Source organism: Penicillium expansum, assembly GCF_000769745.1.
Source record: "Penicillium expansum strain MD-8 chromosome Unknown contig147, whole genome shotgun sequence".
In the NCBI taxonomy this organism is placed as follows: Eukaryota; Fungi; Ascomycota; class Eurotiomycetes; order Eurotiales; family Aspergillaceae; genus Penicillium; species Penicillium expansum.
The window spans coordinates 471,223-483,093 of NW_015971174.1; the positions used below are offsets into that span (position 1 = coordinate 471,223).

Sequence of the window (11,871 nt, forward strand, 5' to 3'; positions counted from 1 at the left end):
CTGTTAGTCTTGCTAAATGACGATACTAGAAACACTTACTAGTTGCTGAAAACCCACATGCCCGAAAGAGCGGTAAAGGTGATCGTGTTTTCAATAATATTAGCGAGCCACATACGTAGGTATCAACTTGCAGCGTATGATTGATTTCTTTTCAAAAGCATGCTTTAATGCCTATCAAAATAGTACACGTGGAGCTGGAACATGAAATCGGTATACAACATATACCGAGTGATCTCTGCATCCCAAATGCTAGAGATGATATTTATATCTCAAGAATGTCAGACATCCGAAAGAGGCTAATGCTGTTTATCCCAGATCTCTTCGAGTCACACACCTGGCCCCTCAACGCGGTGGCGTTTGCTTTATAAAGCATGCCAAGAGATCAGCATCGGATGACGATCAGATTGGATAGCGTCTGGCACAGGGATCCCTTCAGCCGGGGCGGATGCACCTCCCAGAATGGAAATATCGAGAATGTTAAACATCCTAACCTAGTTTGGTAACCTAAGGAGATACTTTCAGGGCTATGACATATGACGCTCTCAAGTGCTCTGAGCGTCACGAGTAGGTATACTTACCTCCTGCCCTACAATATAGACAGCAGAGCATGCATGGGCCTTTTACCCAAATGCAGGATGATCAAGATGAACAAGGTTGCTGCGCTTTAGAGTGGCTGCATCATGTCGAATCGCGATTATACATTCCACACATCGTTGAATCATTGCATCGACACCTTGGGACGCTTTGTTTCGGGATGTTGATCGTCAGAAAAATGCGGGGATGATCAGAGAGGAATGCCACACTGGAAATAAACGATCAAATCATTATCATAAAATGCTGAGCATTGAATATTTGATTATAATATATTGAAGATAGGCAAAATGACTCCAATCTAGTGGCTGGTGGGTCAGCACAGAACTTCCACCTGACGCGTCCCCGCCGTTGAGCCGATCATCTGTGATGGTCACCTCATTTTAAGACTCGACCCTCTTTTCTCACCCGTCATCTCTCTTTGCTTTTTTTTGTTTTTGTTTTTGCTTTTATCTTTCTGAAGGATATAGCTTTGGGAAGAGAGATATGCTACTTAGTAAGTCAAGTTCCTTTGTTTTGTTTTTTTCGCCCCTGGGGCTCTGTTTACTACCCTTGCGTCCGATGTGGATCTGCTTCGGTATATGTCCAAATGCTACCAAAACTGACACCTGCCAGCCCCACTGCATATAATTGAAGCATAAAGGCTTCTCAGCGACATGCCTCGGTCTCTTCCAAAGTCCACGCCTGCCTTGCGCGAGCAAGAGGATACCGAAAACACACGCAGTGCCCAAACCGCGCCCCCCTCACCGAGTGCCTACAGACGATCTCAAAGCTATCTCTCCGAAACACATACCGAATACCAGTCCCTCGATGCGCCCTTGGAGATTTCAGAAACAACGAGCCTCCTCGGCCCCGCTCAAGACTTCCGTCGACGAGGTCCGCGACGATCTTATACTAGCACTTCAGGAGTGTCGGGCACCGGTCCGGAATCATTGAGACACCTCTTAGCGGCGGGCAGCCTGCGACGAACGCGAAATCATAGCCGTGCAAACTCTACGGGAAGGCGATTCAGTCGACAAGGGAGTATAGATGGCGATAGTAGACCCGCCAGCCTTCCTCCATCCACGAAAGACAATCTTACTGCCTCTTCATTTCTGGATGAGCGGACTTGGTATGATCAATTTACTTCCACCGATTGGGTGCATGACAGTATAGCCGATGGAGCACGACTTCGCCTCCTCCGCCAGCGGAAAGATGTGCGAGGCCGATTGCTGGCGGCCTTCGACGGTGCACAAGGATGGATCTTGGTCGCGCTAATTGGGTGCATCACCGCCTCCATTGCGTACTTTGTGGATGTCACTGAAGGATCTATCTTTGATCTGAAGGAAGGCTTCTGCACGACCCAGTTCTTCCGCAATCGACGGACCTGCTGTAAAGGGGTTGCTGGTTGTGATGCATGGCGGCCTTGGTCCATGATCTTCTCGCCATCGGGTACAGAAACCCAGTGGGTTGACTTCGTCATGTTTGTCTTCTGGGTTGTGACGTTGGCCCTCATATCATGTGCTTTGACTCTGCTTACCAAAACCGTCGTACCTTCGTCCATTTCTCTTGCCACGCTTGATGAAAACCTGGGTGCCGATTCCCGTGGTACAAAATCTGGAAATGGACTCGGTGCCTCGGGTTCTCCTCTTTCGGAGACAGAGAACAGTCCAGTGCATGGAACTTTGCCTAATTTACCGTCCCGTCCAGCTATGATCTACTACTCTGCTGCTGGCAGTGGAGTGGCAGAAGTCAAAGTAATTAATAGTGGCTTCGTCCTCCATGGATATATGGGACTGAAGACGCTGGTCATTAAGACTATTGGTTTGATTTTTAGTGTTTCATCTGGTTTGAGCTTGGGCAAAGAAGGCCCCTACGTTCATATTGCCACCTGCGTCGGCAATATCTGCTGTCGTCTGTTCGCCAAGTATAACCAGAATGATGGAAAGCGACGAGAAGTCTTGAGTGCTAGTGCTGCTAGTGGTGTTGCTGTTGCCTTTGGTGCTCCGATTGGCGGTGTCCTCTTCAGCTTGGAAGAAGTCAGCTATTATTTCCCACCCAAGACCCTTTTCCGGACCTTCTTTTGTTGCATTGCTGCTACATTGTCCCTCAAGTTCCTCAACCCCTATGGAACAGGTAAAATCGTTCTATTTGAAGTCCGGTACCTTTCCGACTGGCAGATCTTCGAAATTTTCATTTTCATCCTTCTTGGTATAATGGGAGGCGCCGCTGGTGCGCTCTTCATCAAAGCTTCCAACCTATGGGCACGATCATTCCGTCGCATTCCAGCCATCAAGCGTTGGCCAATGCTCGAAGTTTTCCTTGTTGCGTTGGTTACAGGCATTATAAGCTTCTGGAATAGATACACTAAGCTTCCTGTCACCGAACTTCTATTCGAGCTAGCTTCTCCTTGTGAATCGGATGTGGAAAGTACGGGCTTGTGTCCCCGCACAGACGGCATTCTTGAAATCGTCCAGTACCTTCTGGTAGCGTTTGTTATCAAGAGTTTCCTGACCATTATTACGTTCGGTATCAAAGTGCCTGCGGGCATCTATGTGCCATCCATGGTTGTTGGTGGCTTGATGGGGCGGATTGTTGGACATTTAATCCAGTACTGGGCTCTCAGACATCCTACCTTTTTCTTATTCGACTCTTGCCCTGCTGTTTCTGGGATTGAGTCGTGCGTGACTCCAGGAGTCTACGCATTGATTGCCGCTGGAGCGACCATGTGTGGCGTGACACGCCTGTCGGTCACTTTGCCTGTGATTCTGTTTGAATTGACAGGAAGTCTCAACCACGTGCTGCCGTTTTCCCTCTCTGTGCTCTGCGCCAAGTGGACTGCGGATGCCATTGAACCTCGCAGCATTTATGTAAGTCTTGCCCTCCGTCTGGTAATCTACACCCGACGTTATACTAATTGAAACCAGGACCTCTTGACCGACATGAACGCCTACCCCTTCCTTGATAGCAAACTCCAACCGACCACCGATGCTGAGCTGGGAGACATAGTCCGACCAGTGCGGAAGAATCGCATCATCGATATCTCTGGATCACCATTCGTATCAGCCACGAACCTCCGCTTGAAACTGGAACACCTGCTCATGGCAGGCGAGCTGGACAGTGGACTTCCCATTCTACGTGACGGTGTTCTAGCCGGTTTGATCCCAGCACCGGATCTTGAATACGCACTGGATACACTGGGTGACGAGGAAGAAAACACGATATGTCTGATGGCTATGGATACTTCCGCAGCCGTGTATGACAGCGAGAACGAGGATGCGGAGCAGGTGGATTTCAGTCGATACATTGACCCTGTAAGCCTGGCTAACCTCTTCAATATATTGGCCCGTACTAATGCGTTGATTCATAGGCTCCAATTGCTCTTGATATCCATTCCCCTATCGACTTGGTTTACCAATGCTTCGCAAAGCTGGGTCTTCGTTACCTTTGCGTTACTCAAGACGGGAAATATGCCGGCCTGGTACACAAGAAAGCATTTGTGAAATTCATGAAGGAGAATAGCGACTAGGCCATGAACGTTGAATCGACCATTGCACTGTTTTCTATTTGCATTTTCCGGCGTTTTCGAGGCATTCTGATTCAATCGTTCGCATAGCCTTGCACATACTCTCATTTCATGTCTATTTATTCTGTCGGCTCACTCAACCATCATTGGCATTGTGCATAGTTTTGTTGTACATCCTCTTTTGATCTGAACAGACACGCACAAAGTACGAAATTTTGAACATACTTGACTAATCAATTATCTACATTGACGACCATATCCCACCCATGTCTAAGTCAATTTTTCAAATCCAACCATTTGAACCTCAACATCCCCATCCCCCTTCCACTCCCCATCAACCTCCTCGCCAACCCACTCGGAAACCTCCCCAGGGCTAACAGCCCGCCATCCATTCTTCTCATGAAGCCCATCTAACGGGAAGAACGTATCACACTCAAACGAAGCAGGCGCATCCACAGCCCCCTTCCGCATGACATTCGTCATAACAATCCTGATAGGCCGACCACGCAACTCCTCAGCACCCATATTCATCGTAGCATTATAAATCTCCGCCCCACCAATAACAAAAATCTTTCCAAGCGTGCCCTGAGCCCCATACAGAGAGTCCAACTGCTCCAACGCTGCGCCCAGACTGGGTGTAACAATTGCGTCCGTCATTGGGTCCGCAGGCGGAGCCGGAACAGCTTCCTTGGGCGGGTTAAAGGCCTCCTTTTCCGCACTCGTAGCCTGTGCCTGAGCAGCCTTGGCCGCAATCTTTCTCTTCATATTCCCCAATTCCGTAGTTACGCTCTCGCTAACAGACCCGGACGTGTCACGCGTGATCACGACGTTAATTCGTTTCATGAGAGGGCGCAGCGAGGCGGGCACTGAGTCATATGTCTTGCGGCCCATGATGATTGCGTTTGTCTTGCCGGGGCTTGGTGGGCGGGATGTCACGCGAGCGAAGAATGACATATCTGTCTTAATGCGCGGCCATGGGAGTGTGCCATTCAGGCCGATGCCTAGGCGCGTGATTTCGTCTTTTGCGGTTGTTGACGCGGTGCGGATTGGGGTCGTTGCCACGATTAGGGTGAGGGAGGGGAGGGGGTTGGGGTTATGAGGTGGCATTTTGGTCTGCGAGGTAATTGCAGTTTGCAATTCGAAGTAATTCGAATATAGGGGGTGTGATATTTGGGCTGTGAGGGAGAATGTTGAATGGTGGAGGGAAGGTTCGCGTCGCGGGAAGCTCAATTCCGATAAAGATTTTTGCTTATCGCCCCGCACTACAGCTGCAGATGGGCTTTGACATGTGTCATTTTTTTATGAGGGTATTCATGTCATGGACAATATAATGTCGATAGGAGGGATATTACGATATTGCTCTAGTCTAACTCAATGAGCGAAGCAGCAAAGTAATTGTAAAAAAATGGGTTTCAATTCAATATCACAGGTAAAGTGATTGCGCCATAACACCGGTCGAACGCCAGACTCAAGGAAACAAGTGGGTATCACGCGCGAAACTGCTTCACGGGCCAACAAACGATATGCCTCGAAAGAGGTACTTGGGAAAGCACCATTACTTCTCGGATTTCTCAGTGTCCTCTGACTTCTCAGGGTTCTCGGGCTCAGCCAACGACGGCATCAGTAATCCTCCGTCAAGGGCCTTTTGGATGGCCTCCACGTCCTCCTCGAGCTTCTCGCGACGCTTGACATCACGTTCGTCTTCGCCGAGGGTGTCAAGCTTGCCGAAGAGCCACAGCTCTTTCATGAGACGGTGCAAGGCGAGCAAATCCTCCGCGGCACGGATCTAAAGTAGCTGAATGTCAGTCTTGCGCTTGGTTGCAGATTTGGAAGCTCAATTGCATTCTTCCTGGGAAAATGGAGCCAGGTAAGACTGGGGCGGCGCATATCGACCTACCAAGGCGGTGGATTCGACATCAATTTGGAAAGCCTCTACAGCAGCATCAACATGACTGGTGCCGTCGAACTTGTTGGCAGCAATGGCAACAATGTTCTCGAACCGCTGCAGCAGCTGCGAGATATCATAGTCGACGCGATCTACCGCAATATATCGTTAGTGAAAATGCAATGAGTTGTAGCTGCAGTGGCTCAAATCTTGTACGTACCCAGCAACTCCTTGGCAGTTGGGCGTGAATCCATGGTTGGAGCGTTCTTTTTATTGTCTCCAGACGATGATGAGGATAAATCCGAAGGAGGATAATCCGAATCAAGATAATCCGACGCGGGATCCATGATTACCTACGATAAGAATTGTGGGGCATATGGACGCGGGTGGATGCGGAGAGAAGCCGACATAACCCGAGTGAACATTGTTTGGCTCCCACATGGTGCTGTCCCATTGTCGACTGGCTCCTGCCCTCCAGTTTGCTAGGCTACAGTAGTTCTAACAAGCTAAGAAATACGCTACCATCTTTTCACCTCTTGAGAGCCTTGCTCTTCTCGACCTTCCATTCCTCGTCTTCGAAGCTGAAGACCCGCCACAGCCCTGTGAATAGACGTGGAAGTGTCTTCATATCTGGAACGAAGCTCTTAGGCCCAAGAGTGAAGAAAAGTCGTTAGACCTTTCTGCCCTCGACGATATAGCTGGTAAGATCGTCACGGCCCTTCTCACGAAATATAGCTAGCCGCAATTCATGTGCAATATCATACACGGAGAATATGATGATCTTGCCCTAAAGACAGTTTGCGTCTATTCCTAATCTATAAGTTCTACAATATCGAAAGAGTCATTAAGCAGAATACAATCACACTTATCGTCGGGATACTTAAGAAAGAATTGGTCGCCTGGTTGGACGTCTCTTAAGAGAGGGATATAATGTCCCCGGATAGTATAGGCCAATCTCGCCGCTAGCTATTATTGCGAGGTAGGACTCTAGCATAACCTGTAAGCATGAAGGAGAAATAGAATGGGCCGAGCGGCCCCTTTCCCACTCGGAATGGTAATTAATCTGCGAGGCCTTAAATGTTTATTACATCTCCCATCGAGATAAGTGAGCCTATCACTTTGAAGGGATGCTTCTTGAACTCGAAAAATATATGAGCTAGTTACCACATAACCTTCTTTTTCTGCTAGAGAGTCACCATCTGCTAATCTAGGGAGTCTCCATCTAGCTTTTTCTATAAGAATATAATCAATTTCAAGTGCATCTCCTTAATCGGATTCACATGCCAAGTGAGCCATGATGAAAAATATACAATCAGATGATCTACTGGAGAGCTCTGAGGTGCTGGCAATGAAAGGAACCTTTTAACAAAGACAGATAAATTAAACGAAGGAATACCAAGAGAAAAAAAATCTAGTGTTATTAAGATACCAAGCGGCGTGGAAAAAAGTAAGTCCTGTTCACGACATTAGATAGCCTTAGATATGCAAACAGCAATACTGAGGATAGTTATCAAATAGATACAAATTATTAAACATGGATGAGCCCGAGGTTCTGCAGCGTGCGATGCACACCAAGAGGGTGAAATTCAGCCGTCAAATAGTAGATAGCAGGGCATGGGTCTTACTCGATCTGTCATAAAATCGGATCCCATACACGTGAAGTAGGTATGTATGGATAGACCGTTGTGGAATAGTGGAAAGAAGGTCTAGATCTATGTTGGGGGGGCCTATGATCGACCTTTTCCTCCAAACTCTCCGCCTGTTTCTCTCCGCCTGTTTCTCTCCGCCTTTGCTCTCCGCCCTACTGCGTCACCGCCTACCATATTCTTTGGTAACAATGGCTTCTATCCGAAATACGCTACTCACTCATCGCAATAATAATCCTTTCCTCCCGTTGCTAGGTTTTTTACCTAAAAATTTGTCTTCGTGTCTTTACCATACTTCACGCCTCTACAATCACAATCTGTGTTTACTCTTGATAATCGCCTCACTTCACTGGGACCTCGATAGCCAAATCACCCGTAACTCAACTTCTCCCTGGCGCATCGCATATCCTACGTCACCGAGTACTTCTTCGCGTCTTTCTGTGAAGTTGGAATTGTCTGTTGATAGCCAAAACTCCAACAAAAATTCCTCATCACGATACCAAACATCTTGAAGCGCGTTCCCTTCATCTGCGCCAATACCATTGTCCATCTTCTTTAAACTTGCTGCTGGATGTTCTGAACAGGCCTCCGGATATTTGTCCTTCGAAGACAGGGTGGACGGCCGGTGGGCCGTCTCACAGATCGAAGGCGGTAGGAGATATTGGAGAGAAGGTGTCGAATTCAAGTGACACGCCTTTCGCGTCCCTGCCCGTAGGGTGGAGTGTTCCAACTACCCCGCGCGACTTTCTCTGCTTTCTTTGTTTATTTCTTTTTTTCACCTTGAATTCTAAACACTAGGCTGGCGATGGATGCGCAGTATCCCTTTGCTTCCCGTGACGACATTTGGCGTGTCTTTGACGAGTTGAAGGAGCTCCACATTGCCCAGTACGAGCAAGGAGAACGGCTCGCGCAACTGGAGCGTCGCCGAGACGACGATGCCCGACTGAGGAGTCCTTGGTGTACTGTGTCGCCATTTCCGCACTCGGCTGGGACGATCGCTCCCGGTAGTCCACCTCTGCCCTCCGGGATCAGTTCGCCACTTACCAAGATATCCCTCCCAGACCCCACTTTCCACTCACCCCCGGATGCTTTCAAAGGCTTCGATCAAGGTCCCCATTCCGCAATGGCCAGTTCTGGGGTGGTATTTGACGGCGAAGACGAGCCTCGACGGGGTGCGTCGCGAGCCAACAGTGTACGTTTCGACGAAAGTGCTATCCACGGGAGCGCCCAGGCTAGCCGTTCCAGCAACGACCTCCCTCTGCGGACCAGCAGCGGGTTGAGTACCCACCCGCTTCTTGAGCGGACATTTTCTCACCAATCTGATGGGCGTTTGAGCTCATCTGGTCACTCACACCATTCCGCTCGCACTAATAGCCTGCGCCTGAACACAACTCGGCTGCTTGGTGCCACGCCTATCGAGTCCCCTTTGATTCCCCCTCCTGGACTTTTCTTGCTGGGACCGGTCCCGTCCATCATTCGGTGCTGGTTGACTGATCATTTCACTAATGGCTCTCTCCTGTATGCAGCCGTTTGCTCGGGCTCTTACGTCTCAACTTTGGGTCTCTCCATGATCCGCGAATATGGGCTGGAGAACATGATCGTGCGCGAGTGCGATGTGCAGTACATCAAGCTTCCGCTCTATCTTCCTGAAGCACTGATTCATCCATCTTCATCGCGCCCCGGAACCCCTACTCACCAAGTTCCTGCTGTGACCGTCCGCTTTGTGGTTCGCGAGACAGAAGTCGGCGATAACTCGATTCAAATAATCATTGGAAGCGATGTGATGCGTGCACACAATGCTGATATTTTGTTCTCGCAAGATAAACTGATCATGGTGGACGATGAGCACAACCGCGTATCTATCCCCCTTGTGCGTCCCGAGAATGACGCCGTGTTCAAATCTCTTTGCACTTGTCCTGGTACTCCCAATTCTGGAGACATATTGGGACCACCTACTAACGGAAACCCATCCGTTGGTGTCATTGGTCGGCCTGCCAATGTTCAACAAAAGCCGGTCTCTGTACCCCCATCGACCCGTCTGCCTGGCAGTGAGAATAGCGATCCCCACAAGTCCAATCTACATAACCCCCAGACTCATGCTCACATTTCAGCTGAAACCCGCCCAGCCGTTGCCAATCCAGCGACTTCTGAGCCTACTAAAACTGAGGATATGCCTTCTTGGGCCGGCTCATGGCGTCGCGATGCTAAGAAATCCACCAAAACTTCCCAAAAGCCTGCTGATAAACGCGAGATGAAAGTCTTCCGCACCGGAAAATCCTCTAGCCATGCGAACACCACAACTTCGGCATCAGCTCCTGGCAGTGCTACCACCGAACAGGCCGACAGGTCGTCTCTGCCGCTTACTTCTTCCCACCACTCAGCTACCCCTTCGGACAAGCATGGTACGCTGAATCCCGTGGGTGATGCATCGGCGTTTGGATGGCTCAACCCGCCCCATCACAACACCTCGTCCTAGATGGAACAGACTAGGCTTGGATTTTATGTTTGATTACATCCGGATCTGAAATGATCTTGGTCTTACGGCATGATACGGAAAGGTTGCGATTCCATAGGAATCAGGAAAAAGTGAGAATTGGATCAGGCGCTGGGTTCCAAGGCTGCCAACAGAGAAGGCCACTTCTTCTTTTTTTAGCTTGTAGTATTGCCGGAATCGATAGCAACGAACAGGAACTACCAAGTAACTAAAAAAAAGAGAAAAAAATTGTTATGATTACCACTAAATTCACATGGCCAATGCCAATATTAACTAGGGTAGGCGCTAGTAAACATTAGTAATCAATAAAGCGAGCCCTGGAGCCTTGGAGCCCTCGAGGACTGGAGCCTGGATTATCTGTTGAGATAGTCACCAGCCTTGGTGCCTGGTCTGCCTGGTTTGTGGGCCTCCCCTAGCTATTTAGATAGCTCTCTGTTTGTGTGTAGAGAATCAACCTTTCTTCTCTCCCCTAGCTAGATCACCATCGTCATCTTCTTCGTCACTGCCAAATTTGGAATTGATCCAGGACCAGAATCTAGAGCAATAACGATGGCGCGTTTGCTGGATCTTCCAATTGAATTGATTCTCGCTATCGTTGACTACCTACAAATGGGCACGAAGCAGGAACCACTGCTATTCTCTGAACTTGGGGATGCCTACCGCTACGTGATCGAGCATGATCAATCACCGAGCGTCAAAGACCTTCGTTCTTTCTTGCTCGCCACCTATCCCATGAACAGTCTTCTTCTACAGCCACTGTTCTATCGTGATATATTTATCCGCAGATATGGCCGCATCGGCGAGCCGGTTCCACTGCAACAACTAAATCGGAGCTTTGAGAAGAACCCGAGTCTCAAGGAACACATCATCTCGGCGATCATTCCATGTGACGACTCAATTTATGATATCCATCAGTTCTTTTGGCTCCCCAACATACAAACCCTTACAATCCACAAGTTCAGCGATTGGGAGCCATTGGAATTTGAAAACAACGCACATCTCGGCACTTCTCCTGTGAAATCTCTAAGACTGATTGATTGTGGGGCTCATGAAGAGGCTCTAACCGCTTTGTTAAGCTGGCCAGCAGCTTTGGAAACCCTTCACTACGATGCCGACCAAGGCGAGTGGGATGGCCATTACGGGGATGAGCCAGCCAATAGCTGGGCATGTGCTGCATTTGTGCGCGCACTGAAATCACAAAAAGCAACATTGACAGAACTGACACTGACGCGGCCACCGCTTGTCCATGAAGGACTGGGGGATGGACCTCGTATTGACCTGAGCGAGTTCACGTCCCTGAAAACTCTGCGTATCTACCATGTCTTCCTCTGCGGGTGGGATGATCCGATTGGGGTCTGGAAGGGCTTACCTCGCAGTCTGGAGGTATTGGAGATCTTTTACGACGATACAGATCTCACTAAATTCTTATGGGAGGGTCATGATTCACCGTACGATACTCTTATTCTTGATCTGATTCAGCATAAGAGGGTCCATCTTCCACATCTACACACCGTGAACATTCACTCATCTGAAGGAATCTTTGATCACGAGACAGACGAGTATTTGCCCGCAGGACTGTGGACGCTGCCATCTTCGCTCGCGCGTGAAGCTGAATCCGCTGGTGTAAAGCTGAGTGTGTGGCTGGGATACCAAGATCCTCCGGATTTCAAGAAAACTGACGTTTTCGAGTTACTGAAAATCAGTTATACCAAACAGTCTATTCAACTAAATAATAGATATATGTAGCCAA

The 11,871-nt window shown here is 48.9% G+C and overlaps 5 protein-coding genes across 5 annotated transcripts; 3 read left to right on the forward strand and 2 right to left on the reverse strand.

The window, feature by feature from the left end:
- Positions 1-1,247: 1,247 nt before the first annotated feature.
- On the forward strand, positions 1,248-4,099 carry PEX2_047170 (putative voltage-gated chloride channel (ClcA); the record flags this gene model as incomplete). Its single annotated transcript, XM_016741992.1, has 3 exons — positions 1,248-3,440; positions 3,498-3,884; positions 3,941-4,099. The coding sequence occupies 3 exons, from the start codon at positions 1,248-1,250 to the stop codon at positions 4,097-4,099; spliced, it is 2,739 nt and encodes a 912-aa protein (XP_016603222.1).
- Positions 4,100-4,366: 267 nt separating this feature from the next.
- On the reverse strand, positions 4,367-5,203 carry PEX2_047180 (dihydrofolate reductase; the record flags this gene model as incomplete). Its single annotated transcript, XM_016741993.1, has 1 exon — positions 4,367-5,203. One exon carries the CDS (start codon positions 5,201-5,203, stop codon positions 4,367-4,369), a length of 837 nt encoding a protein of 278 aa, XP_016603223.1.
- Positions 5,204-5,651: 448 nt separating this feature from the next.
- Positions 5,652-6,328, reverse strand: PEX2_047190 (RNA polymerase II mediator complex head subunit MED22; the record flags this gene model as incomplete). The annotated part of the gene is made up of 3 exons (XM_016741994.1): positions 5,652-5,882; positions 5,994-6,133; positions 6,202-6,328. 3 exons carry the CDS (start codon positions 6,326-6,328, stop codon positions 5,652-5,654), a joined length of 498 nt encoding a protein of 165 aa, XP_016603224.1.
- Positions 6,329-8,432: 2,104 nt separating this feature from the next.
- On the forward strand, positions 8,433-10,103 carry PEX2_047200 (uncharacterized protein; the record flags this gene model as incomplete). Its single annotated transcript, XM_016741995.1, has 1 exon — positions 8,433-10,103. The coding sequence occupies one exon, from the start codon at positions 8,433-8,435 to the stop codon at positions 10,101-10,103; it is 1,671 nt and encodes a 556-aa protein (XP_016603225.1).
- A 567-nt stretch (positions 10,104-10,670) lies between these two features.
- PEX2_047210 (uncharacterized protein) lies at positions 10,671-11,867 on the forward strand (the record flags this gene model as incomplete). The annotated part of the gene is made up of 1 exon (XM_016741996.1): positions 10,671-11,867. The coding sequence occupies one exon, from the start codon at positions 10,671-10,673 to the stop codon at positions 11,865-11,867; it is 1,197 nt and encodes a 398-aa protein (XP_016603226.1).
- Positions 11,868-11,871: the final 4 nt, after the last annotated feature.